We start from the raw sequence: 27,878 nt of genomic DNA, 5'->3' as shown, positions 1-27,878 counted from the left end.
TTGTTGGCGGAAAAGTACAGCAATAAAGGCGCGAAACCGAAAGTGTGCAAACAAAAATAGTTTTCAGAATTTTGTTTTTATTTTTTAACATTTTGTTTGTGGAGTTTTTTGTTTTATTGCCACTTAGGCGAGTACTTTGCTGTACGCACTTTTATGGACACTTTTCCACACTCTTCTTTTTATTATTGTCACGCCGTAATGTTTTGCATAACAAACAAAACTTCTTAAATGTATTGGTAGATGTGTCATACACTTGCGTTAGAAATGTGAGCAACAGCGAACGAAGATTTCGTTTTTGAATATAACGAAGATTTAAATATTAGGTTAGGTCGTGGTGTTGATACAAAAGCGATGAAGCTCACTTGAACAGAAACTCGTACTGTGCGATTTAGTTATTACTAAAGACTAAAATGTACTTGTTGCAGTCCATAATTTTTATTCTAAATATCCTAATTGCTAATATCACACCCTTAATATTTTCTTCGTTACTGTGACACCATATTTACATACAATTAAAACATTATCTTCGTAATCAGTATGACCAAATGTGCTCGTGCGTGTTTCGCAAACAGTTGAGACGAACAGCTCGAAATCTATTGGGCTGAAAGGTATTTTTTAAACATGTTTGACTGTCGCCAACAACGGCAGGCCTCCGATTTCTGTCTGGTTAAACAAAAAATTAAAAATTTAGAGGCGTCATGAAACCTTAGGGCTCTCCAGTGAGCATTTAACGGCAGTATTATTGTTAAATGTTGCTCTTGTGTCACAGCTTGCCAACCGCACTGCCTTTTTTTATTGAAACAGCGATAAGGCAAACTTCAGTGTTTAAGGGAACGTGTTTTACGGCAATTGTTGTTGTTACATATATTTTTTTCTAAATATTTCGCCAGTGTGCAAAGAAACAAGTATACCATATCCACGACAATTTTTTGTTTGAATTGAGTGCATACTTTTGTGCTTTTGCTAGATTAGTTCTTTGCTTCCTTTAGAGAAGCAGAAAATTCAAACCTTTTTTCAAGTACAAGTACAAGGGTACAGGTTCTTTTGTATTGTACGTATTTATGTTTTATTTCATTTTTGTTTTAGAGATATACTTGCTAAGCGGAAAACTGTGCAATAGCGGCCTCGTCTAAATTTGACTTGTTGAAACTTTAATTTAAAATCGACTCTCAAATAACAGTAGTTTACTGTCATTTTGCGACTAGGATGTTAGCGGCTAATTTTTGCTAATTTCGGGTTGATAAAACCGAAAATGATAGTAAAAAGTTCCTAATCCGTAAAATGTTTGGTGTTGTGGTCTAGGGTTGCAAGGTAGAGCGGACTGATTTACTGGAAACCTTCGATTTAAAAATTGCAAGCTCGCAACCGGTTTTAGAATCAGTCTCTTAGGCAGATTTGTTCAGAATGATCCATAGAAGATTTCAAGCTTACACTATTTTATAGGAAAAAATCGAAAATTTCCTTCAGACTTGTTGAGTATTGTAACTAGTGATGCTGCCATATTTAAGTTCGCTCATTGTACAAATTTTACAATTTTGGAGCGGCTAATATATATACAAAATTGATGTACGTAAATATTCCATATATGTACATAGGCTAGTCCGAACGTGTCTTACAATTTTCCAACAATTGGAGACCTCTACAAATTTTAAGACGACTCCGATGGGCTGACGACTTTTATGGGAGTATTATTCATAATCAGAGTTGCGAGTATTTTAAGGGGTTACATGGGTTTACGAGTTTCAAATTTTTTTTTTTCATTGTTTTATTAAATTCTAAAACACCTCCATAAATTTTCCCTACCATCCTAAATTTTCAAGTTGATCCGAGTAATAGTTTCGGAGGAGCAACATTGAGAACTTGTGCGCTCGAGGCTAGCTAGGCTAAGTGCGCCTTCTTTAAACTCGTTTTTCTCGAAACTGTGTTTTTGATGTCGGTTGGCAAAATTTCTCGAAAACTACTTAACTAATCTGCATGAAATTTTACACAGGTGCAGGAGATACAATTCTTAAACACTTGAACGAAAATTATTTTTTTGATTACAACTATTTGAAAACAAAAAAATATATAAAGAAATTTTCTCTGAAGTTTTCATTTTTTTCAAGTCCTATATTTAGGATTAGGCTATATACAGTTAGAATTCCCAAAAGATGGATTTTTTCTTCTAAATGTAAATATATTTAAGAATACACACAGAAAATTTCATATCGCTCCGGTGAATATCTTCGAAGTTACACGCAAAGGCATTTCAGAGTGCTTGGAAGCGCATTCCAAACTTTCAACGCCTTTTCGCAAAATGGTGTTTTCAAGTCGTTGAAGTTGAAGTCGTAGAAGCCGCCATTTTGTCAATTCCACCAATTAATTACTATATTTAACATTACTTAAACGAAATCTGTTTGATTTTTTAATTTCAGAGGATCCAGTTCAGAGATATAGTGGTCACTGCAAAACGTCTTTTTTGAGAGGAGCTGTCGGAGATCAGTTGTAGTTCCTTTCCAAAAAAAATATTTTTACTAATACTAAGTCTTGAAATACAGTTGAATGCCATAATATGTGTAAAAAATTTTGGATTAATAGATCTAAAAGTTTTCCCAGAAATAATTCTGGAAAATTCGCATTTTTCGGCCTTCTAACTATATACAACCGCTTAAACCGGGGTTTGCACTTAAAATTGTCAATATTTTCAAACCGATATTTGGAGTAAAAAAATAAAAATAAAATTTTCAACTCAGATTTTCAGTATTATAAAAACAAAAATTAATGTTAATTTAATTACTTTTTAATGCATTTTTTGCAACCCTATTTCTAACAAATATGCGTTCAGATGCCTGTCATTCACTGCCTTCTTGGTCGAGCGCCATTTATCTTAACCGGAAATTGGCAACGAATCAGCTCATCGAACATAAATATTTTTTCCCAATTTTTTTTTCCAATTTCTTTTTTCCAAATTTTTTTTTCAAATTTTTTTTTCTTAAATTTTTTTCCAAAATTTTTTTTTCAGCTTTCATCACCTTTAATATTTTTATTTCAATTTTAGTTCACAATAAATTTTAATATTCTGGTATCTACAAAAAAATTAAACAGTTGTCCCCGACTTATGCTAAAACAACATTTCGAAAGCTTTTTAAAGAATGCTTCTCCATAAAAAGTTAAATTTTTCCGAATTATTCCAGCCGAACCGCACGTCTTTCAAAAAAAAAATATTGTAAGCAAAAATAGCTCTGACATTCTATCATATAAAAAATAGCTGTGACATTCTGTCATCTAAAAAATCTTTCTAACCACTTAAAAGCGTTTGTTAATACTGAATTAACTTACCAAATGCAAAAGCTTGTTTGGACTTGTGCGCTTTTATTATTAATTTTGCTTAACTGCAGATCCTCAAAGTCACTTTAACAGGCTCTTCAATAATTTATCAATCGATATAAAAGTTTGCCACATACTGTTTTAGGCACTCTCAAGCATTTTTAAATTAACACTGTTTTTAGTATTTTTTTATTTAAAATTAATAATAATAATTTATCTTATGCAAATGCGTTTTTAATTAGTTTTCAATAACATAATAATCAGTACTGCAAAATATTTATTGCGAATTGTTGTTATTATAATACCTCTTTCTCGCTTAATCTCGCCTTTAAATATCAACTACACTTCGCACTAACCAGTTCAATATTCGAAATCACTTTAGCGAATTATATTATTAGTCCTCGCATCATTAAATTAACCCTTTTTTACGAACACCATAAAAAAGGGCCATTCAGACATATATCGCTCAATTCGCACTTATTTATTTGTTGCATTAATTGCACACTACTGGCGCGCCAACTTCCCGCGTGTCAGTTAATCTCAGCTGCTTGTGATAAACTTTTTTTCCCCGTCTTTGTATTCTGCACCTCGACACGCGACTCGAAACGCCCTACAAAAGGCAACACACATCAACCGAACGTCCGCAAAAACAACGCGCCACGACAAGACAATAAACACTTCCCCACTAAGTACACAAGCAAGCCTCTATGTGTGTTTGTGTGTGTGTGTGGCTACGCTACGTCACTTCCACATGTGTCACATACCCGTGCGCTTTGCTGCTAATACGTTGACGCGTTCGTATATCAAAGCCCTAATCGAGGAGTGCGTGTGCTGTCCACGAAGTAATTCGCAAAATGCTGGGAAGGAAAGTCCGTCTTAACCGCGCCGTACGCAAATCAAAACTGAAATTGCGGGAAATGCGTTTGGGGAAGCCAAGCAACAAACTGGCAACAGCACAATTATCAGCAACATTGAAAGGCAACAGCAGAAGCAGCAGCAGTCGCAGCGCCGGCAATTGAAAAGTCACTTGGTGGCAAAGTTAGTTGGAGTCAGACAGCCAAGCAAAGTCGTGCAATGAAATGCTGCAAACGAGCAAAGCGTCGTGCTGGGGAGCATGACTGAGGAGATTAGCGTGGGCCACAATGTTAACGGAAATGGGTAAAATGCTCCGATAACATTATGTTGTGTACAGCGGTAATGTTAACATAACATCTAGTACTTAATTTCATAGCTCACTGCAGAGCTGTACACTGGAGGCTTAACGATTTTGTGGCCATAAAACACTCCTCCAACCTTATGTATCTATAAAATGTAAAAAATTAAATATGGAAAATCGTATGACGAATATACATATGTACATACATATGTACATACATATATTGTATATTTGAAGTCTAAAATCCTTATTAATACAAATTTTAGCCAAAAATTTATATTAAGATGATGAAGATGTAAATTTTTATTGGATGACCCTTATATGACTGAGTCTATTTATAACAATTTATTGAACCAATCGTTACAGTGCGGAAGCATTGGGATGCCGGCCTTGGTTAGGTAGCTGTTCACAAGAAAAGCGGTGTAAACGGTTGCGTTGTCGTGGTACAACTTCCAATCGGCTGCAATGTCTTGTCAGAACCTTTCAAGGTTGTATTTTGAGGGCCACTTGACTATCGCGTAGTGTCGCTATACGTTCACTGCGATAGTTGCGTTTAAAGTTTAACTCTACACAACAACTTATAGCATAACATGCATTGGTATAAAAGATGAGGCGAGTCAATTTAGCCATGTACTTCCGACTTTTTGATATTTCGATGTGAAAATTATCACACATCCTTGTCACCAAACAAAGCTAATCATTTGTTGGAACTGCTGATATCGGACTACTATAGGATACAGCTGGTGTATGGAAAACCTTTTTTATTCGACAAGTTGTCTTCACGAAATTCGGAATACATTATTTTCCAATGCAACGCTACGATCTACGCACATATTATTCAGATCGGACAAATGCAGCATATAGCTACAGAACAAACTGACTGATTAAAAATCAAAAATCTTTCAATACTCTTTTATGATATAAGAAGTGCACCTTTGAAGGGAATTAAAGCTTCTATGCAGCTGAATTTATGATTTTTCTCATTTAATTAAATTCTAAAAACGTTTAGTATTTCAAATTATATCACGCATTACTTTAACAATTCTTCATTTAGATGTCATCACATTTTTCTTCATTTTAGGAGTTTTTATTTTTTGCGCTACTGTGGATTTTTATTATTTTACCAAACCTCACTTTACAGCCACCACTGTGTAGATACCTGAGTAACATGCTATAATTCTGCCATATTGCATTAATATTCTCTGTTATATTTTAACAGATTATTCTGTTAAAAACAAAATCTGTTACGCATAACATCAGCTGCCGACAACATAGAAACAGATTATGTTAATCGGGTTCGATTTACTGCTACGGCACGCTGTTGACGCCGAGCGCTTGGGCATAATCGTTTTCATGCTTCACACTTGATTGGCGCATATTTTTGGCATTTACAATAAAATAGAAATTTGGAAACTTTTTGGTGAAATGAAAAGATGCTTTGTTTTAGGCATTCATTGAATGCTATGCTATTCTCTAGAACATTGTGCTTGTATGTATGTAAAGTGGGAGCGTTAGCCAGTGCTTTTCGCTTTCCCCATCCCAGTTTTTGTTCAAAATCTCTTTTCAATGTTATTGGTAAATGTTGCGTGGTGCCACTATTTATATTTATTGTCTGCATTCCACCCCTCATGGAGTTTAGTTGCAACCGTCGATATTTAGACGCACTAATGCGCTCACTCTTCGCCTTTTTGGGTCGAATGTGTTGTTGTAAAGTGTTGATATGACACTTGATTTGCATTTTCCAACTCATAAGCACGGAAATTATTCAAAAATAGAATACACAGGAAATTGCACTTTTATGTGCAAATACAATGCCGGCGATTACTTTGTAAAGAATTCAATTTATTCGATGCAAACAGCAAAAGCAATTTTTTCAATACTTTTTAAAATTTCATTACTATTGTTATTGCTGTTTTATTTTGATTTTGACGCCGGGTGTTAAGGAAGTCTGCTGCACTCTAGAGCTTGCGGTTTGTAAGTAGGTGGTCTGGAAAATGGGTGGTGGCTGGCAAACTGTAGTAGCGGTTGCAAAGAGTTTTCTTCGATTCCGCATAATTTTATTCACCAAATAGGAAAACTATGTAGTATCTGCTGAAATAAAAATAACACTAAGGCCATGTTTATGATGATTTTTTTATTTTATTATGTGATAATGCTTTTATTGATATTTTCTGCTTACTCTCTACTCATGCTTACTACTAATACCATATTTAATACTATTACTTTTTGAATCTTCAACAATTTTCAAATATTTAGCGCCCTTAAAATCCCAGACTATTTTTTGAGCTTTCCATCCTAAATGTATGCAATAAGCTTCTGAAAATTGCTATGCTTTACTCCAACCATTTGGAATTCAAATTTGAATCACGTGCTTAACTCTTACCCAAATAACATTTTAAAGATTTTTGGCCAATTTTTGACGCATACGAGCTGTTTGCCTTGAATAGCATTTTTTTCACCAAGTGAATTCGATTCGTTTAAGGTTCTTTGATTATATTAGAGCCAAGTATCTACAATATCAACAGTTGTTTTGTTGTCCGCCGACTCGCTTTATACTCATAAGAAAGTGTGGACCATAAGATAACAATAGACTTAAGGTCGCGGTGCGTTCCTCATTTATTAATAAGGTAATTTGTAAATTCTCAAAGAGTTCTTCCCAACTCTTTTGTACATCAAAAAGATTTGGATTCGACTTGAACATGGCACGTGTTCTTTATATCTACAAATGCTTTCTATCATACCATCTGACCAAATTTCACCTTAAGTTCTTCTTCCTTATTGGCGTAGACACCGCTTTCACGGTTATAGCCGAGTTTACAACACCGCGCCAGTCGCCTGGAGGATGGAGTCGTGTCACGCAAGTGAGGAAAGTTGTCTGGGCTCCATTTATTTGAGAGTGATAAGAAGCGATACTTTTACATGTGGCTCAAGCAGCTCAGGACTTCCGGTTTTATACCAAGTATCCTCTGGATAGCCAAAAAACCTCCGTGTAAAGGCGAGCTAAAGTGAGAATGCAAAATTCCCTTACCAGAGTTGTGCGCTGGATTTGGGACCTGTGACATAAAAAATACCCTCAACGAAAAGATTTCACCTTAAAATTTTAACATATTTAAATAAAAATCTTAATTATCGCCTTCAAAATAGGCTTCTTTTGACCAAATACAGCAAATCAACGCCTAATCCATCTTTCCATAAATTTTTTATAGGCCACGGCTTGAATGGCCTTCAGCGCCTTCAGTAAATTTTGGATCTTTCGGTTTCGGCTGTTTTGAGAGCGTTATTCGTTAGATTTTTGGACAGCTTCGGCGTCGAACACATAACCCCACTTCTTATCACCAATTGCATTTGATGAAGGCAGAGTCCTCAGCTATATTGTCATGCATCGCTTTTGCGACCTTTATCTGACATCGTGTTTGCAAGAGGTTCCTTTGAAACGAGTTTAGCATTGACAAGACCAATACCCAAGACAATAACCAAAATATGTTAAGTCGAACTCGATTTATTTTGCATGGCCACCACAGTAACGCTTGCAGAAGTCCAGACACTGAACTCAATTTTCGACGGTTTTCAAGCATAAATCGACCGATACTTCTGCAATTTCACGTTGGATATTCGTTCGTCGCTGGCTTGTTTGCATAGACTATAGCCCCAAAAGAAATAGTTTAACGGCGCAAGATTGAGGCGGCCAATTTACTGGACTTTTTCGTGAGATAACACGTTCTCCAAACTTGATTTTCAATAAATCGATAGTGACATTCGCTGTATGGCTTGTGGCGCCGTCATGTTGGAACCATATATTGTCCAATTCCATAATATTCGGTTATTATTGAGCGGTAGCGATTCCCATTCATAGTAACGTGCCGGTCTTGATCATCACCGAAGAAGTACGGCCCATTAACGCCGCCGACTCATAAACCGCACCAAACCCTAATTTTTTGGGGATGCAATGATGACTCATGGAGAATGATTGCTTCCTGACTGATAACGCATATTTTGATTATTGACGAAGCCATTAAGCCGGAAAGGAGCCTCATCGCTGAAGCTGATTTTTTGTGAAAATCCGGTTCATTTTCAATTCACGAACATACGACGATTCTGGTGGTTAAATGGCTTCAGTTCTGACGTCAATTTGATCTTGGAAGGATGTAGCCCAAGATCTTTTCGCAAAATTCGCCGCAATGACATCACAGAGACTCCCAACGTTTGAGAACGACGTGTGATAGACTGATTTGGGTCCACCTCAATTAATGCGCTATCGGCAGCGATATTCTCGACACCACGGGCACTTCTTTGTCACAATGACACGGGAACATTTTGTGCTGTGCCTGTGGATTTAAAATTTTGCACTAGACGCTCAATTGTTGATCCGACAAGACGATTATGACGACCATAAATTGGGCGTAGAGCTCTTAAAGTTGATGCCACTGACTCCGAGTTTCTTTAGTAAATTTGAATAATTTCAACTGTCGTTGGATTGTATATCCTTCCATGATGAAATGGCAAACATTACTGAAGAGAAATGTCAAATGAACTGGAAAAATATGGCGTCGTTTGCTGTCCCTATCGTTCCACTTATGTAGCGTCCCTATTGAAAAACCCGTTATTTTGTACCGATGTTTCAATTTCACTGAAATTGCCATTATTAGCTGAGCGCTCCGAGCAGTATCGCCATTATACCAGCAGTAACAATATCTCAAAGCTCGTCAAAAGCTCAAAGCTCCGATCACTGAGGTGTTTAGAAATAGATTATATCTAATTCGGTATGAAAATACAAACAAACACTTATTTAGATACGGAGATCAAATTTCACACGAATATGAAAAAGGTTGTACAAAAAATAGGAAAAAGAAATTGTTCTTGCGCCGATTTATATGGACCAGTCCGAGTCAAATTTTATCAGATGGTAGATCACTCAAATTTCTTGGCTATAACCAATATAACCGTTTGTAACTTTGTTGTCTTTTTAGTGTCTAAATTTTGCTCTCTTTATTTTTCTCCTTTTAAGAAACCCATTTTTCGATCAATTTTAATTTTTAATTTTTTCTCAATAAAATCATTAAATGCATAGCACAGTCTAAACTGAGTGAACCACAATGTGTTGGTAATAAAGATCAATTTTAAAGGTCACAGATAATAGAACGATTTTTTAGTGCATCTGAAAATTAATAACGTACAATTACTGTAAAAAAATATTGAGCTAAAAAACAAATTACATATGGTTGTCACATCTTTAGGCTTGTTGTATTTGTAGTAAAGTTTGATATTCAGCCGCTTTAAATGTCATTTATTTTCCCTCTATGGAAGCACTAATCCACAATACACACACAAATTCACTTACAAATGGTCTATCATAACGCATGCTTTGGTGGCCAATTTGTCTTGATAAACCCTCGCAGACAAGTGAAGACACGCGTGAACAATTAAATAATTGCTTCGACAGCGCGTAAGCCCCGCGTTGCAGTTTTCTTTGCTGTTTTCTTTGCGACAGCAGAAAATAAATAAATTATCAATAATTGCACGCAACAAATTGCATATTAATTTCAAAAGCGAAAAGCAATTAAACGCAATACGCGCTGCACTAACAACGCAGCAGCGGCACCTAACTCCGACGCTAAGCATATTTTTCGCAATTGGGCGCGCCAATTTGGCAAAGTACTTGCCACACTTTCGGACCACCGCGAAGGCGGTCGCAAATTGCTGCGTCGCTGGAATAGAAAGTGAAAGAAGACTTAACATTTATTTATATTTTTATTTATTATTTATACAGTTATTTGAATTATTACAAATAAACGCGTAAAAATGCAATAAATATGTTTGGTATGGCTCTATGGGGTTAGTAAGTACATACATCCATGTCGTCACCTAAAATGCAAAATAACGGAACATCAATTTTTATAAGCTTACAGGCGAAGAAATCCGTTATAATAAAAACCACTCAAATTGAAACAATTTGAGTTTTGGTTATAAAGTGGTTATATTTTGGTTATCATACACTCATTATTTGGTTATTTATTGGTTATTATACCTGACAGTGATTTTCGATTTTTTTTTTTGATGATACGTTGTTTTGCATTTCAGGTGACGATATGCAGTTATACTCTTGTACATGCGCCTATATGGCAGGTTAGTACTCATACACTAAGTTTTCTAAAACATTTAAAGTTGTTGTTCTCACTTGACACAAAAATATACGAAATTTAAGCAATTAAGGTGTACTGAAAATATTTGTACTGAAAATATTTATCTTTCATTTTGTTAAAAATCTTATACGAACATTTCGAGTATATGTTTCGTACAAATCCAATTAGTGGACTTGTAATCAAATGTAATATGTTGTTGTTTCTCAGGCACATACCGCCAACACGTGCCGTAAGCGCCTTAAATTTCTTCAATTTTCCACTTTTCTGCAACTTACTAGCTAAACTGACTACATTAAATTCTATACTAATAATATGATAGTAATTGTTATTGTTATTGTCGTTGCTGCCAATAATTTAAATACAATTAAATGCGCAAAGCTTCAGCACCGTTCTGAAGCTGCTGGAGCGAAACTTTCTCGCCTGCACTCGTCGCTGCCACACATTTCCTCAATTGGCCATTGCTAAACGCATTTGCTAAGCATATCCGCTGCATGTGGCACAGCAATAGGTTTTGTAGTAGTGCAATTTGCACAATCGTTGTCGATTTATCCGCTGACAATTACTCACTTCATCTTTGCAATTGACAGGTGGATCTATTGGCTTCAAAATATCACGCTCCACATCGAAGAGTGTGTTGAGTTCTGTGTGAGAGGTGAAGAATATATGCGGTTTAATTGAAAAAAAGTAAAAATCTAATTTGCACGTCTAGCCAGTATTTTAATTACACTCACTAAACAATATGATGAAATATATATGAAGTGAAAGTAAATGGAAAATATATTTATAAATATGTAAATCAAACCATTAAGGGGGTCGTCTTCCTTCGCGGTTAAAAAAAAAAAAGATTTTTGTTTTTGTATATTTATAATGTGGACATAATAACTAGAGAACCTGTCCTATATATACAGGGCTATATACTCAAAGATCCATGACTCGTCACCTGTGATTACGTTATGTAAAAATTGGTCGCGCGAAAATATTTGTCCTGACTCTCCAGGTGCTCGGAGACAACTGGCCAGCCGCTCGTTCGTTAGCTGGGAACACCCTCTCCCGAATCCAGTCGGTGCGCGCATGCTCCAAAGTACAGCCGCGTCAGAAGCAAATCAGTCCTATTACTTTTCGGATTTAATTGAAAGCATGTTGGCTTACGAGATATCGAGCCATAAATCTCGATAAATTGTTACTGATGCACAAGACAACTCGCTATGTTTAGACACAAGCTGTTTTGAATTTTCTTTTTGATTTTTCGAAATGAATTTAATCTTGGGAAACATGATTAAAAATGCAACCGTCAAGGGCAAGAACTAATTTGTAAATCATTGGCAAAAATTATGTAATATTCTAGCTTTACTGTTGAGCTAACTATTGACAATATTTCTGGAATTCGTCCGGTGTGTATAATGAGGGTACCAGCTAACGACAGCCTTACCCCAAGGCGGTCAAAAGCACAGCGGATTAAATCAATGCGTTGATCAGTACCAATTGGCAATGTGGAATGGATACACTAATCACCTTGGTAGAGTTCGAGGCCCGTGTAAAATCTCTGCTGTACTTCCGCCGCTTTTTTCCAAAAAGTTTTTAACCACCTATACATAACATTACATTGGTATTATTGGATATTTGGCTTTGCTGTTGATTTGGCTGGTTAACCTGGTTTCAAAAATGACCGGTTGTCGTATTGGATCCACTTTTCGTCACCAGTCTCAATCCGGTGCAAAAACTACTTCTATTTTGTTGCGTTCAAGCAGCATTTCTCATTTGCAAAATCTACTTTCAACGCCCTTTGACTGCAAACCGAATCTGCTTGCTTTAGAACGTACCTGGCTGCTTTACAATATCTTGATTATCTTATCTTGAGCGACTCCCAAAGATTGTATGAGCTCTACATCTTCGAACTTTTGCGACTAACCAGAATGTTCTTCGACACCTGAACCAAAGTCTCCACATTTAAATTACGCTAACCATTTTTGGCAACCTCGCTCACTGTCGCCATAAGCTTCTTTCCAATGCTAATGACTTTCAGCACAGGTTTTATTCATATTAAAATAATGAAGAAGAACTCTGTGCAAAACCACTTCAACAGCCATAAAGTACGACACATTAAGCTTTTCAACGCAGCTTCGGAATATTGCAGCACATCATATCTTGGCAAACCACATGAATACAGTTATAGATTTTATTTTTCAAAGCTAAAATCGCCTTTCCCAAGATCTTATGACTTTAGCTCTTTCATTTATCTAGGTATTTTTCATTAAATTCTATTACTTTAATGTTTTGTTTACTTACCTTCACACTTCTGCACATTGCATGTGCCATAGACTGGCTCACGCTCCAAATATTTGCAATTACTCGATTCTACCATCGCCTTTTGTTTCCAATCGAATTCCAGACATTTGGCGTAACGTCGTTGAACACCATCACCACAAGAGCGGGAGCACTATCAAACACAAAAAAGTTAGAATAATTAAGGATAAACAATTTACGCAATAGAATAAACGTTTTGAAGCTAACAACTTTATCTAGAATTGTTTTCTAGATAAAGGCAAAGACTCACCTCCGACCACTCGGAGTAATGCCACTTGGGCCCACAAAACGTCACTTCCTTGTGTGTGCAATTCATAACAGCGCGCGGGCGCAACAAGAGATCGCATTCCGACTCATCCACTGCCACGCCATCGCGCAAACAAAGCACAGCACGCTTACGCTGTAAATTGAAGCAATCACCTGTGCAATTACTCCATTCGGAAGTGAACCATGTGCCGTACTGACAAGCCTCAGCCTGTTGACTACCACTACAAATACGCTTTTGCTCTGGCGTGAAGCGTAGATCACAAAGATCCGTATAGGGTGGCGTGCGGTCGCAGTAGATCGAGCGATGCTCAAAGCCAGCGCCGCAATCGGTCGAACACTCTTGATTCCAGCCCGACATCAACCACACACCTGCTTTGTCCACGCGATCGTCTCGCAGATGCCGCCGCAATGGTGTGGTTGAGTTGTAAACACTGCGCACCAAAGTGGGCGCTATCACCAAACGCGAGAATACGCGTGGTGTCTTGTCGGGTCCACGTGCGTAAATCTTACGCCGATTCAGCTTTGGACAATTGCATGTCTCATTCAACTGTGGCAACTTCTCCTGCTCACACAAATCTTCGGAGACCACTTCCACCTTGCCGTTATTTTGTTCCTGCACGCAATTCACGTAACGGGAGCGCACACCCTCGGCCACACCTTCGGCGCATTTACACTCCCCATATTCACCAGCGCGCCAATAAGCTGGACACAGTCCGCGATTACAATGATAGATGTCCTCACTGAAGACTGGCTTCTCTACAAAGGCGCAACGCTTTGGTGAATAGTAACGCGTCGGTAAATCGCGTATGCAACGGAAAATTGGAGGTTGTATACCTGGTCCACAAGAACGATTACACTCACCAAAGCCGAGTAGCTTCCACGAGAACTTGCGTCGTTTACGTTCGCGTGCGCGTGCGATCTGTGCCGAAACGGAGCCATCAATGTTGTTCTCGTCTAACTCGTCCAGTGGCTGGCCCACCTCGTTCCACTGTGACTGCAGCTCCTCCTCCTCGGTTATGGAAGCCGACGGTACGGGCAGTGTGTAGTCATACTTTATCCCAGTATTATGACCGCGCACAAAGAGCTACATATGTCGAAAAAGTATAATAGTTATTTAAACAGTCGGTGAATCAAGGTGAAGACTTACCAAAAGCACAACGGGTTTACTTATCGGCCCCTTAGCAGTGATTATACTCAATTCGCGATTGTAGTCATAGCTGTCGTCATTATACTCGAATATGCCACTCTCCGAGGCGCGATTATTGCCGTTAATCAGAAATATATCATCGGTAGTTTTGAGTGCTAGAGCAAAGGATGTTTATATTGTCATAAATATTACATTACTCTAAACTATTTATATTTTTTGCAAAATATTTGTAATTTACAATTAAATTTTTGTATAAAAATTATTATTTATTTAATTTTACCCAATAAGTTATCACTTCGTGCCAGCTGTTTCACCGTTAAGTTCATTGCCCCCGCTGGAATTGTGTGCACATAGTTGTAGCCATAACTCAACTTGGCTTTACTGAACACCTCGGAGACCATCTCACATAACACCGAACCACATTTCGTTTGGGCGTCGCTGGTGGTGGCTGGGCGTATGGCACCACTTTCATGAACCGCCTATGAAAACAATTGGAAACATTTCAGAGTTGCGGTTTCAAAAGCATTTACATATTAAATTTAGAGTAAAGAAGCATATTTAATTAAAATTAAATTAACTAAATGAAAATTAGTTAATAAATTGCATATGAACTTACCAAATTCAATACTAACACAAGCGTCCAGAATTTCCACATTTTGCGGTTATTTAATTAAATTATCATAATACGTTGCTTTGATATCAACACTTTTTCCTTATAACTGTCTCTAATATAATTTTCTCTAAAAACTGTTTTTCTTTCGATTAATTTTTATCTACATGGCCAATGTAGATATAAATATAAACTTTTGGAAAATAGTAAATATATAAGTCCTACCGATTAACATAACAGAAAGGTCGCGACAGTAGAAATCACACACATTATTCATGAACAACCATTACATTCACCTAAATTGTCAGTTTGGTGAGGTTTTTGGTCTGGATGAATCATTGGTCTGTACTTCTTTCAAAATGAAGCTGGAGACACCGTTACTGTCAATGGAGAACTGTATATATATAGTATTTCGATAATAACCAACTTTTTATGGCCGGAATTGCAAGAAGTTAATCTTGAAAACATCTGGTTCCAACAAGACGAGGCTACCTGGCACTCATCAAGTGCAATAACCAAGTTATTGCGGGAGAAGTGTAGAGATTCGATTATTTCAAGAAACTGTAACATTGAATGGCATCGAAGAAGTTGTGTTTTAACAACATTAGACTACTTCTTGTGAAGTTATTTGAAGCCATTTGCTTTAGCAATAAGCCAGACTCTCTTCAAGCTTTAGAAGTCAATATTTAACGTGCTATTTATGACATATGTATGTACGACTAGATTAATGGAAAAAGTATTCGAAAATTGAGTTCATCGAACTCATTCCTGCAAAAGAAGTCACGGGAGGACGTTATGTTCAAAACTTAATTGTAGCGATTGTACTTCACATTAAATCAAAAACATTTCAATTACTTAACAATTAGTGTTCTTTTTTTTGAAAATAAATCTAGTGGTACGATTGGAAAATCCGGTAAAATTACCTAAAAGATATGCTTAACTTGGGAGTAAAAAAAAATATGAAAAAGTTTATATATAGTATATTCATAGAAAAATTCCCAATTTTCTTGCCAATTGACGTCGCAAGAGTGACAAGGAAGATGTTTACTAAGATTGGACTTTCTCTAACTATGCTGCGGAAATTTGATAAGGGGTCATACCCAAACATCAAAACGTTAAACACACTTTTATCGGAATGCTTAGATATTTTTCCAGGTAACGATCGAATAAAAAATATTTTGATAATAATTAAACTGGGTAACAAAATTGTAACTTTTTTTTCACATGAAAACTCATATCGAAATTGAAATGGACTAAATGGAAGGTCTTTTTTAAGTCTTGCACCCAAATTTTCTGGTAAGAAATCCACATGGGCCAGCATATGTATTTTTAAGGACATATTACACCCCAAAGGTTTATATGACATTTAAGTCTTCTGTAATTTTTCGAATTATGGTTTCCTAGAAAATTTTGAACAACGTTCAAAACACATTTCCAGGCGAGTTTTTCCTGACCATTCACCAAATTCTAAGTTATGATTTTAACTAAAACACGCATTTTTCACTTTAAATGATCCTGTTAGTTATCCTGCCAATGCGGGCGCATCTGTTTTCCGAGGAGTCACCGGAAATGGCGTCGCAATGACCAAGTTTAAAATATTTTTTTCCAAAAATGTCAGAGTTTCTTTGTTAATATGTGTGTGTATATTTGTAACAATAAAAAATTCTAATAAGGGATATCAGACAAATTTCTCCTTTTTTCTACTTTTTATATGAGGAAATAATTGTGGAAAAAATACTGTCTTTTACCCGAAGAAACCCATGTCATTCTGAAGTGTAATTTTTTTAAACACTTTTTTTAGTAAAATCAAATTTTAACTTGTCCGTCGATTATTACCTCTATTCATCTATAGTAAAAATAAATATTTTCTGGTTGTGATTTTAGATATTTTCAGTAGAAATATCTTCCTCACCGCCAGACAACTTTTTATTGAAAGTGCTCCAAACTTTTGCAGAATGACTCACCGATTGATAAAGTTTATTGAATTCTGCAAATGTACATTGTTTTTAATTATTAAAAAACCAAAAACCACCACAAACTACATAAAGCTATATTAACCTTCCGAGTTTACTTGGAAGCTTCAAATAAGTGATTCCGAAGGAATTTGCAAACCAATGCCGCAAAGCCTAATTTGATTATGATTTTAGAGAATGGAAGCTGTTTGTGTTTCCTTGAAATTTTCATTACAAAACCTGATTCATTTGTACAAACTCAAAAAAAAATAATTGAAAATAATTTAAAAAAACAATCGAATTGAACAATACCTATCTATGTATAGTATATAGATAATATAATATAAATAGATATCCATTTAGTGCAAATACCCCAAAGTTCAATTAACTTATCGAAATTGACCCAAATAGAATAATTATTTTTTCATGTTCAAACGTTGGCCTACGAAATGCGATTATTTATACGCGTACGTAGTAAGTGAGAACATGGCATAGCTATGGCATATGGTGGCAATTAATTACGCTAACCAATCTATTGAAAATGAATTAACTATTCGCAAAAAACAATGCAGGAATTCACTTAGTCCACCTAACAACCACACACAGTTGGCAACGGACAATGGTGGACGTCTGCGCCAACGCACACACCACCATCAGTCAACACTCCAATATGCCTACTTCCCCAAATTCTTTGCCAAGTCCACATAGGCCGGTGTAGACCACACACATGCATGCGCTGAGGCAGTAACGGTATGCTTTTAAGCATTCGCATATATGAATATGTATTTCAATTGCTTTCAGTTATGAAAAAAAAAAAAAAAAAAAAACGGGTAACTATGCTTTGGCCTATAGGCCGGTGACGTTGCGTTGCCGAGCGCCAATGCTTGCCAAATCGCATAAATCTTAATTAAACCGTTCTCGCTTTTTAGCGCCGGTTGGCATAGCGCGGCACACTAACACATACATACATACATATATACTATGCAGACAAATCCTTATACATAGGTATGGCTGATTGAAAGCGTGCGCCACCAACGCCAAGCGCCGCTGTCACGTCACAAGCAGCAGGCAATTTGTGAATTGCTACACATCCAACGAAAAATCATTCTGTATCGAGCTTTCGACTTTTATAGGCAACGCATATACAGTTATTTACGTTAACATTTCAATTAAGCGTTTCTTTATTCAGTTACAGTTTGGCGGCAATCGCGTAAGGTAAATTTATGTATGCCACCAGCACATTTGCTGAGGCCTGAGTAAATCGGAGCAAAGAAATTCGAAAATAAAATAATAAGATTTGCTTATGGAAATATCTACTTCCTATATTTGGCCATTTCCACAGCTCAGTGGAGCAATTGAGCAGAAGTGCCTTGCTTGCTTCTAATCTCAAGCACGAAGTGCCGAAATATTATTCGATTTGTAGGCAATAAAAAACTCATCAATACCCGCCGGTCCAAAACATACATACTTACATATTATATAATTCAATGACACTCGTCGGGTTGTGGCAAAAGACATGCACTTGACTTCAAACAAATCACCGAGAACCACTTGTGACCCCATTATAGGGCACTCCATGGCACTTGTTGCGGACTTAGACTATCAGCCAATCGGCCTGACCCAATTATCACTTGTTAATTAGCCCAGAAAAGAACTCAGCTTTCATCACTCAGATCACTGGTGTTTGGCAATTGCTTACACTTCTTCTTAAGTATTTACTCATTGTTTGCCTAAAAGTGCAGTTCAATATGGTCGAAGGGTGCGAAGTATCTTTTAAGTATTGGCGCTGGATAACGCTATTATTGCTCGTAAATTGTATTATGCCAAAGTGCAAGTGAACTTAAAGCTTGGATTGCGCTGGGCAACATGCACACATATGTATACACTTACACATGCGTTTTTATTGTAGCCAGCTGTTGGTCATGCCCTTAAGAAGTGTCGCCAGTATCTTGTTGCAACATCGGGCACATACATATATGTATATATAATATCATACTTAATGATTCCAGGGTATATTAAAAACACATTAGCATAGAGAATTAAAAGATTCGCTGTTGAAATGTTTGTACATTTTAAGTTAAGTAAGGTTCCTAAAAAATGTTCAGTAGATATTTTAATGGATATAGAAGAATGCTTTAACGTCTGATCAAATTTGATACGGACTAGTCAATATAAAATACCAGAGATTGTTGCAATTATCTATTTTTATGTTCGTTTGAAGTTTGAACTCAGTATGTCAATTAGTGTAGTTTGTAGCTTAAATTTTGTGAGGCGATTTTTGCCATAGAAAAATAATTTAACAAAAAGTTTGCTCGAAAATGTGTGTTTCCAACAGTTACGGAATCGTTGAAAATGTTGCAGAAATTTTTGGGTAGTCTACTCGAAGATAAAGATAAACACAAAATTTTTAGATGGAACAAAGCATTTAGTAAACTTCGTTAAAGTCATCGAATAAAGATAAAGATGGATAAAGATAAAGATAAAGATCGTGATCCAAAGATAAAGATTAATGACGTTTAAAAATGGTTTGACTGACTTGATTCTGGTAATTTTTATATGTTTGTAATATTAAGTAAGGATCTAGTTCGAGATGATTTTTTCTTTTCTGAAAAATTTGATCCGGATAGAGATCAGTTGCAATATCTAAGGAGCAGATGTGAAAGGTATTGTAGCTTAGGAGGCGATTCATAAAACGCCTCATTGCGGAAAGAGAGTCGGATTAAACATTGATAATATGACGTCGGAACTGTCGAACACTTTAGCAAATGGAGCTCTAATAAGATATAGATAAAGATAAAGATAAAGATAAAGATAAAGATAAAGATAAAGATAAAGATAAAGATAAAGATAAAGATAAAGATAAAGATAAAGATAAAGATAAAGATAAAGATAAAGATAAAGATAAAGATAAAGATAAAGATAAAGATAAAGATAAAGATAAAGATAAAGATAAAGATAAAGATAAAGATAAAGATAAAGATAAAGATAAAGATAAAATAAAGATAAAGATAAAGATAAAGATAAAGATAAAGATAAAGATAAAGATAAAGATAAAGATAAAGATAAAGATGAAGACAAAGATAAAGATAATTCGTTGTGACATTCTAGCGTGATTGTGACTGACTTTTTGATACAGCACGAAATGAAAGTTATATCTTAGCCCCGTATTCGCCAGATTTAGTTACTTGTGACTTTTTTCTGTTTCTAAACTGAAAAATCCGCTTTGGTGAAAGTGGCATGAGTGCGTGAAAGGCATTAGGAGGTTTATAACAAATGTATGGGAATTGGATTAAACATTGGCATGCTCGTATTGACTCAAAATAATCCTATTTTTAGGGCAATAATAAGAATTTATATTAAAATACGTCAGTCCGGGTCAAATTTCATCAGTAGTATGTACCATACATACTAAAGGATTAAGAAAGATATTTCGAATTTTCCTGTTTTCATTCCAAAATTTTCTACTAATTCTACAGGCGCAAATTAATAGGGAAAGACTGGTGACAAACAGAGAAAATTATCAACCCGTTTGGCCTCTTATATTGCTTTCTATGACATTATGTAGAGCATCTTGATTATATATTTAGGAATGCAAAATCTAGCAAAAAAAAAACATCTTTTTACATCAAAGATGATTCCCCACTCATTGAACTAGTCAATATTTTCTACTACTCCACTTGTTCTGAAACAGATTCATACCACCACATTTGAAAAAGAATTAAGTTCACCATTAAATTTTCTGAAAACAACATCCATCAATGAGCGCATAAATTTCCAAGAAAAGCGTGCGCTTACACATTTCAGACTTAATTACGAACAATTAAGACACAAATTAAATGGCGAATAAAAAAATTCTCACATCATAAAACGCCAGTTCGCCAATAAATTTCGACGCCCACACACTTAATTGAAGAAAACCACAAAAAATCCATCGAAAAATTAAATTTTTGTAAAAAAAAAGTGTGTTACAAAATGTTTACGAGATCATTAAGTGATTAGTTGCAAATATGCATTATCATCGCCAACAATAACAACTACAATACAAACAACAATAACTTAATTAGTGCAGCACGCAAAGGCAAAAAGAAGAAGAAATTCAAAAGATGAAGACATCAAACTGGGCAACAGCAACAGCAGAGTTGTCACAGCGTTGTTGTCAGCGATTGTAATAATGTCATGATCATGAATGACACTTTTTTTTTAAATGCTTATTGTAGTTTGTGCTTTCATGTTAGCTATTGAAACTGTACATGATTTCAGGGTCCCAGTGAGCAAAGAAATGTGCAATAGGCTCTACAAATAAATAAATAATAAAAATGTGTTTTGTGGACAGGGGTGAGCAGCAAGAAAAACAGTTTTCAAAAAAAATTATTTGGGGTCCCACCAAATTAGACAAAAAATAAGAGTGAAGTTAAACAAATTTAATAAAAATATTAGGTAGTCGAAAAGTAGTTTCGTATTTCTAATCAACCTTCAACTTATTTTTTTATATTTATAATTAACTTTAATGAATCAAATATATACCATATTGGTCGACCACTTTTTGTTATTTTTCCGCTCGAGACATTATTCCATCAGTGTAAAACTTTTCTGGTTTCTCGGCGAAACATTGCGACCAACTTTACTTTATTAAGGGAGTTCCGCATTGACCGAAACAAATGGAGGTCCGATGATGTAAGGTCAGTGCTATATGGTGGATGCCTCAAAACTTCCCCGCCAAGCTCTTCCAGTTTTTGCTGCGTCATCAAAGATATATGTGGTCTAGCGTTGTCCTAATGGAAGACGAAGCACTTTCTGTTGATCAGTTCTGGCCGCTTTTTTTTTTGTAATTGCTTGCTCAATCTCATCAGTTGTTGACAGTAAAATGTAGAATCAGTCGTTCAAACAGGCTGAAGTAGCTCATAGAGGGTGATTCCTTCCCACCAAAACTCAGCATAACCTTTCGAGGCATCAATCCTGGCTTTGCAACCATTTGTTAAGCTTCACCACGCTTTGACTATCATGTTTTTGGCACATTATTGTCGTATGTGATCTACTATTCATCTCCTGTTGCCATTCGCTTCAGAAATGGGTCGATTTCATTTCGTTGTAGCAAAGGATCGCAGATGGTGAATGTTAAGTTCCTTAGCGATGTCATGGCTGCTTATGTGACGCTCCTGGTCAATCTTTTACATAATTTCATCGACTTTTCAATGAGCGAAATGCATCTTTCACATCGAAATTTCTAGAACGGAAGCGAGCGAATCATTGTTGTGTTACACGAACTGATACAGCATCGTCTCCGTAAACTGCACACATTTCATTGGTGGGTTGCGTGTCATTTTTCCCTTTTTTATAGATAAATTTCAAAATATATCGAATTTCTTCATTATTTTCACTCATTTTTGAACAACTGTAACTTCTTCCCTGAATTTAATTTAGTTTTGGTTAAATTAAGCTTAAAATCTCACCATTCTAACACTATGCGGTATGATACAACGTGATTGGTAGCACTGGAGATATACGGCTACAACGACATCTATCGACAAAATACGAATAAACTTTTTCGACTACCCATAATATTTTAAAAATATTTATTAAAATTCTTAATTTAATCCGACGCCTTACTTTTCCCACTGGGGCTTTTTTATTACCGTTTTGAACGCGCGTTGCCTTTTTGCCAAAAAGAAAAGTGACAGAAATACATTTTGTCATAAATTGGTGGTATCACAAATACTGGCCGTCAAAATAGCTATGATGAACGCCACGGCAAATGCAACAATGTACTCAATTATACATACATATCTACAATATATGCGGACCACTGTACATAAGTAGCTTGTACAACAATATGTTTTTAAGTATCAAATTTTGTTTTGACAGCGCTGACAAATAGATACTTACATATATGTCTAGTCACCTTTCGCTTTTGAAATTTTCAGTGACGAAAAGACTAAGCCTTACAAGTTTACAAATATTGCACTGCTTCAGTTGACGTGTTTTTGATAAATCAATCAACAAGAGAAGTAGCCGCACAACCAATATTACATATATTTATATTGTATATTCGAAAGCAAAAATAGTCCACAGTCACTTATGGTTTATGCCGCTGCAGAATGTTTAGTCGTAATGCCAGTCCGCGATCAGTTCATAGATCGTCTATCACCGATCGCCCAGCCATATGTCCATGCAGGCTGTCAATAGAATTTTGATTGATTTCAATCGTTCAGCCAGCATTGCCTGTTGGTCAGGAAGCATTTTCCGCGCCAAACGAATGTTAGCGGTATCTCAATATGCACTAGTATATATGTATGTACTGCGTGTACAATCCACTTATCGTTCGTGTGTTTTGTGGTAAGAGTAAAAGTCAATTTGGCTGTGGGCCAATGAAAGCGAAAAGCTTTCCTTCTAACTAGCAACACCCAAATATTCATAAATTCGTGCGTACCTACATATATATGTATGTATGTTTGTGTTTGCATTCGCTGAAAGGTGGCATGAACTCTGCGAGATACAAAACTTCTTTGATTGCTCAGCGTTCAGTTGTAGCGATTTGGCCAGAAGTACGCATTTCTAATTGAAAGTAAATGAAAGTGAATACTCTGGCAGGCAGAGTCTTATGGGCCATTTATTTTGTTTTAGTATTCATTTACAGACTCTACTACATATACATACATATATATGTAATACTGCAAAGCCAACTGCGCACTAATTGTTCCTAAATTTCTCAGTTCAGCTAGCAAATATTTAACACGAACCGCTCAGGTGCTGTCTGTGGGCAATAACAGCGAACTTCTGTGGGAAATGCCCTTTTAATAGCGCGATCTTGTGGATAGTGCCGAAAAAATACAATCAATAATACAAGTTTATGACTAAAATTCTCAGTTGTCCTTTAAAATGCCAACGCTATTGCACTTTTATTTCAATAGCCCTCGAGAAATCACATTGAGTTGTTTATATATTTCAGTCCAAAAGATGTCCAAAAAGCAATGAAGTAGTAAAAACTTTTAATCATATGAAAATATGTAATGAATTGTTTTAAATTTTTTTAAATAGGAAAAGAAATATATGTATATCGGTATATTTTTTAGATATTCATACATTCATAGAAATCACATATTACTGACTGTTTCATTAACAAATAATTAGGTTTTTTCAACTTGATGTAAAAGTGCTTTGAGTCAAAGGTATAAAGTACTCACTTACTGTAAATATTGGCTAGTCGAAAAAGTATTATCCTATTTTGTCAATAGATTTCGTTGCAGTCGTATATCTCCAGTACCACCAATCACATTGTGTTATACCATATAGTGTTGGAAAGGTGAGATTTTAAGCTTCATTCAAAAATAGGAAGAGTGCCACGCAAGCCAAGAATGGAATTTGTGAAGTTAACGGAGACGATGCTGTATCAGTTCGTGTAGCACAACAATGGTTCGCTCGCTTCCGTTCTGGAAATTTCGATGTGAAAGATGCATTTCGCTCTGGTCGACCTCTCGTTGAAAAGTCGATGAAATTATGAAAAAGATTGACCAGGAGCGTCACATAAGCAACCATGACACCGCTAAGGAACTTAACATTCATCATCAAACGGGTTTGAACCATTTAAAAAAGGCTGGCTACAAAAAGAATCTCGATGTTTGGATACCACATGAATTGTCTGTGAAAAATTTAATAGACCGAACTAACATCTGCGTTTCTTTGCTGAAGTGAAATGAAATCAAACCATTTCATAAGCGAATGGTAACAGAAAACGAAAAGTAGATCAAATACGACAATATTGACCAAGATCATGGTCCAAGCATGCTGAAGCTCAACAAATGGTCGTAAAGCCAGGATTGACGCTTTGAAAGGTTATGCTGAGTGTTTGGTGAGATTGGAAAGGAATCATCCCCTATGAGCTGATCCAGCCTGGTCGAACGATTGATTCTACATTTTATTGTCAACAACTGATAAGATTGAAGCAAGTAATCGAAAAAAACAGCTAAAACTGATCAACAGAAAGGGCTTCGTCTTCCATCAGGACAACGGACAAACTGGGAGAGCTTGGCTGGGAAGTTTTGATGCATCCACCGTATAGCCCTGACCTTGCACCATGGGACTACCATTTGTTTCGGTTAATGCAGAACTCTCTTAATGGAGTAAAGTTGGCTTCAAGAGAAGCCTGTGAAAATTACTTGCCGCAGTTTTTCGCCGAGAAACCAGAAAAGTTTTACACTGATGAAATAATTTCTCTAGCGGAAAATGGCAAAATGTGGTCGACCGAAATGGTACATATACTACGAAACAAATACGAAAAGTCTTTTTCGACTACCCTATATAATGTTCCGACCCGAATATCTTCGGTTCTAGTACCGTTGGTTTGGACAAAAACCCAATATTCCGATAATATTTTATCGCACAAAGCGTCGCCGTGACGTATAAGTAATTTTAGTTTTAAAGCTGTGTTAAAACCATTTCTGTTTCTAGGTAAAATATAAACATTAAAAAAGAAAAAAAAATTGTGAACCCCAAAGCAAAAATATCGTTTGAAAACAAAAAAAAATATAATTTATTCCATATTTTTCAAGAACAAGACCACCTACAAACTATTATTTTAGTTCATGCCATATTTTCATATGACAAATGTTCTATTTCATCAAAACATAAACAAATCGTAAATTTCAAAAATAAAATTTGTCCTGACATTCTAAGCTAATAAGATTTCAAAATGCTTCAAAACAAAACACAAATTTTACAATTTTATGACACAGAAGATTTTCCCACATTGCTTGCACATACATACATACATACATACATCTACGCACTTGTGTTTGTACAAATTTGTTTGCTGTACCATATGGATGCAGAATAAAAATTATATGTTAAAAAAAAACTGTGGGCTTTTAGCCGGCAACGGTTATAAAGTTCAGTGGGCCGCCCATAAAATGCCGCTACAAAGGTTTTCCGTCAACATAATTAGCGAACACACATATTTGTAACATGAAAAATATAAATTTATTAAGAAATGTTAATATGTATAATAAAATGAGAAAATGTACAAGCTCGCCGATTATTGAATGAATCAAAAATACCTAACCACAAAAAAAATTAAAAAAAAAAAGTAAATAATTTGTTTTGTATTTATGCCTTATTTTTATAGTTTAGTCACAAATCGCACACAAAAAATTATAAAATTGTAATTTTAATATAATTTTTTAGGCAAATTGTCTAATTTTTCATTTCACCAAAGTGCCAAAAATGTCAAAATTCTTTCAGAAATTTATTTACCCACTAAAATGCCATTCACCAAACACTTGGCTGGCTGCTTCAAAAGCAAAAATATTTGAAAATAATAACAGCAAATGGACTAATGTGCCACGCACAAACACATGACTTAATTTAAGTTGACCGTTTTATGCACAGCAGAGACGGCAAGTTCGCCCGAATTCACTCTTCGCAACGGTTGGTGAGCCGACCAGCGGCGACCACTGCAGCGCAGGCATTTCGACAATGACATTTGGCTTCTGTGCGTTGTGGAGGAATTTTTATACAAATTTATGAATTAATATAAAGATTATATTTTCATTTATCTTATTCAACATGTGAAAAATGTTTCACTTTCAAGGTTCTTTTAGTATTTGAGTGTTTAAGTGTTTTGCTTTGGGGGATTAAAAAACGTTTAAGTATGGGATTTGTTGATGTCAACGCATTTTGCGGGCAATTTTTATAAATAGAATACAATAATTGTTTTACAAAGTAAAAAGTCCTGGAATTTCTTAGAAAGAGTGGTACAAAAAATAGTAAAAGGTATATAAATAAAGCAAACAAGCATTCGAAAAAATAAATATTTAACAAATAATGTTCATTTTACATTAAAAGAAAAAAACGTTAACATTGACTGCACCTAAGCTATAATACCCTTCATAGTAGCATTTCTGTCAGCTTAAAATGATTTAAAAGGATCTTTATCTCGATATTGATCCGTAAGTTTGAATGACAGCTATATGCTCTATTGGCAGCTATATGCTTAAGTGTTCCGATTTGAACAATTCGTTCGGAGATTATATCATTGCCTTCGACAATAATAATAATAGTAACAATGTTTTCCATAAAAAAACTTGATTTTGATCAACTAGTTTGTATAGTGGTCGGATACCGGCGATTCCGACAAATGAGCAGCTTTTTGGGAAGAAAAGAATGTTTTAAAAATTTTAGAGCGATAATTCAAAAACTGAGGGACTAGTTCGTCATGGCTAAATAGACTTAGCTTATATTATTTATCATTTATAAATATTTTGCAGGGTGTCCGACATTTCATACTGGGTGTTAGAAATCTCGGGGAAACCTAATATACCCTGTTAGGGTATAAATACGGATTTTGAATGAAGTACACCATTAAAAATACCAACTAATAAGGAATAGCTTTTGTTGAAATTTTTAGTGAATAGTTTTTTAAAAGTCATTAGTGTGAGACTATATGATTTTCAGTATTTTTAAAACTATCTCAGCAAGCACAATCTGCGACCAATAAGCTCAAGACAGTGGATACTCGCTACAAGTGCAATAACAATAACATATAGTGTTGGAAAGGTGAGCTTTTAAGATTCATTTAACCAAAAAATTAAAGTGGAAGTTGAAAAAGAGTTACTGCTGTTCAAAAATGCGTGAAAATAATGAAGAAATTCGCTATATTTTGAAATTTTTGTATAAAAAAGGGAAGAGTGCCACGCAAGCCACCAATGAAATATGTGCAGTTTACGGAGACGATGCTGTTTCAGTTCGTGTAGCACAACAAAGTTTCGCTCGCTTCCGTTCTGGAAATGTCCAAAAAGTGGTCGACTAAAATGGTACATATTTGTTTATTTATTTATTATTATAAATATAAAAAAATAAGTTCAAGTTTTATTAGAAATACGAAAAGACTTTTTCGACTACCCAATATTTATAGAAGCGCCATTGGTTTGAAACTCCTTTAATCAATTAGACAAAGTCATGTTTCGAATTATTCAGCTGAATATACATATCTACAGCTAAATTC

General features: G+C 35.6%; 2 protein-coding genes across 9 annotated transcripts in view; both read right to left on the bottom strand.

Moving 5' to 3' along the window:
* LOC126752496 (thrombospondin type-1 domain-containing protein 4) overlaps positions 1-4,188 on the bottom strand; it is a 104,307-nt gene extending 100,119 nt beyond the window's left edge. Inside the window, exon 1 of the mRNA XM_050463331.1 lies at positions 3,319-4,188. The gene's annotated coding sequence lies outside the window, so the exon portion shown is untranslated. The remainder of the gene's footprint in view (positions 1-3,318) is intronic.
* Positions 4,189-10,191: 6,003 nt separating this feature from the next.
* LOC126752446 (ADAMTS-like protein 3) overlaps positions 10,192-27,878 on the bottom strand; it is a 31,063-nt gene continuing 13,376 nt past the window's right edge. For 4 of the 8 annotated variants that reach the window (XM_050463246.1, XM_050463248.1, XM_050463243.1 and 1 more), the window contains exons 2-7: positions 14,937-15,093; positions 14,601-14,799; positions 14,321-14,475; positions 13,157-14,257; positions 12,889-13,039; positions 10,192-11,243 (exon numbers count right to left, since the gene is read on the bottom strand). In XM_050463246.1, the coding sequence (XP_050319203.1) occupies positions 11,077-11,243; positions 12,889-13,039; positions 13,157-14,257; positions 14,321-14,475; positions 14,601-14,799; positions 14,937-14,975 (1,812 nt within the window). In that variant the 5' untranslated portion in view covers positions 14,976-15,093 and the 3' untranslated portion in view covers positions 10,192-11,076. Of the gene's footprint in view, positions 11,244-12,888; positions 13,040-13,156; positions 14,258-14,320; positions 14,476-14,600; positions 14,800-14,936; positions 15,124-27,878 lie in introns of all 8 variants that reach the window. The other 4 variants (XM_050463250.1, XM_050463247.1, XM_050463245.1 and 1 more) reach the window with 3 other exon arrangements.

Source organism: Bactrocera neohumeralis, chromosome 3 (genome assembly GCF_024586455.1).
Source record: "Bactrocera neohumeralis isolate Rockhampton chromosome 3, APGP_CSIRO_Bneo_wtdbg2-racon-allhic-juicebox.fasta_v2, whole genome shotgun sequence".
In the NCBI taxonomy this organism is placed as follows: domain Eukaryota; kingdom Metazoa; phylum Arthropoda; class Insecta; order Diptera; family Tephritidae; genus Bactrocera; species Bactrocera neohumeralis.
Note: the sequence above shows the minus strand (reverse complement) of the source record. Positions and strands in the feature narration are given on the sequence as shown.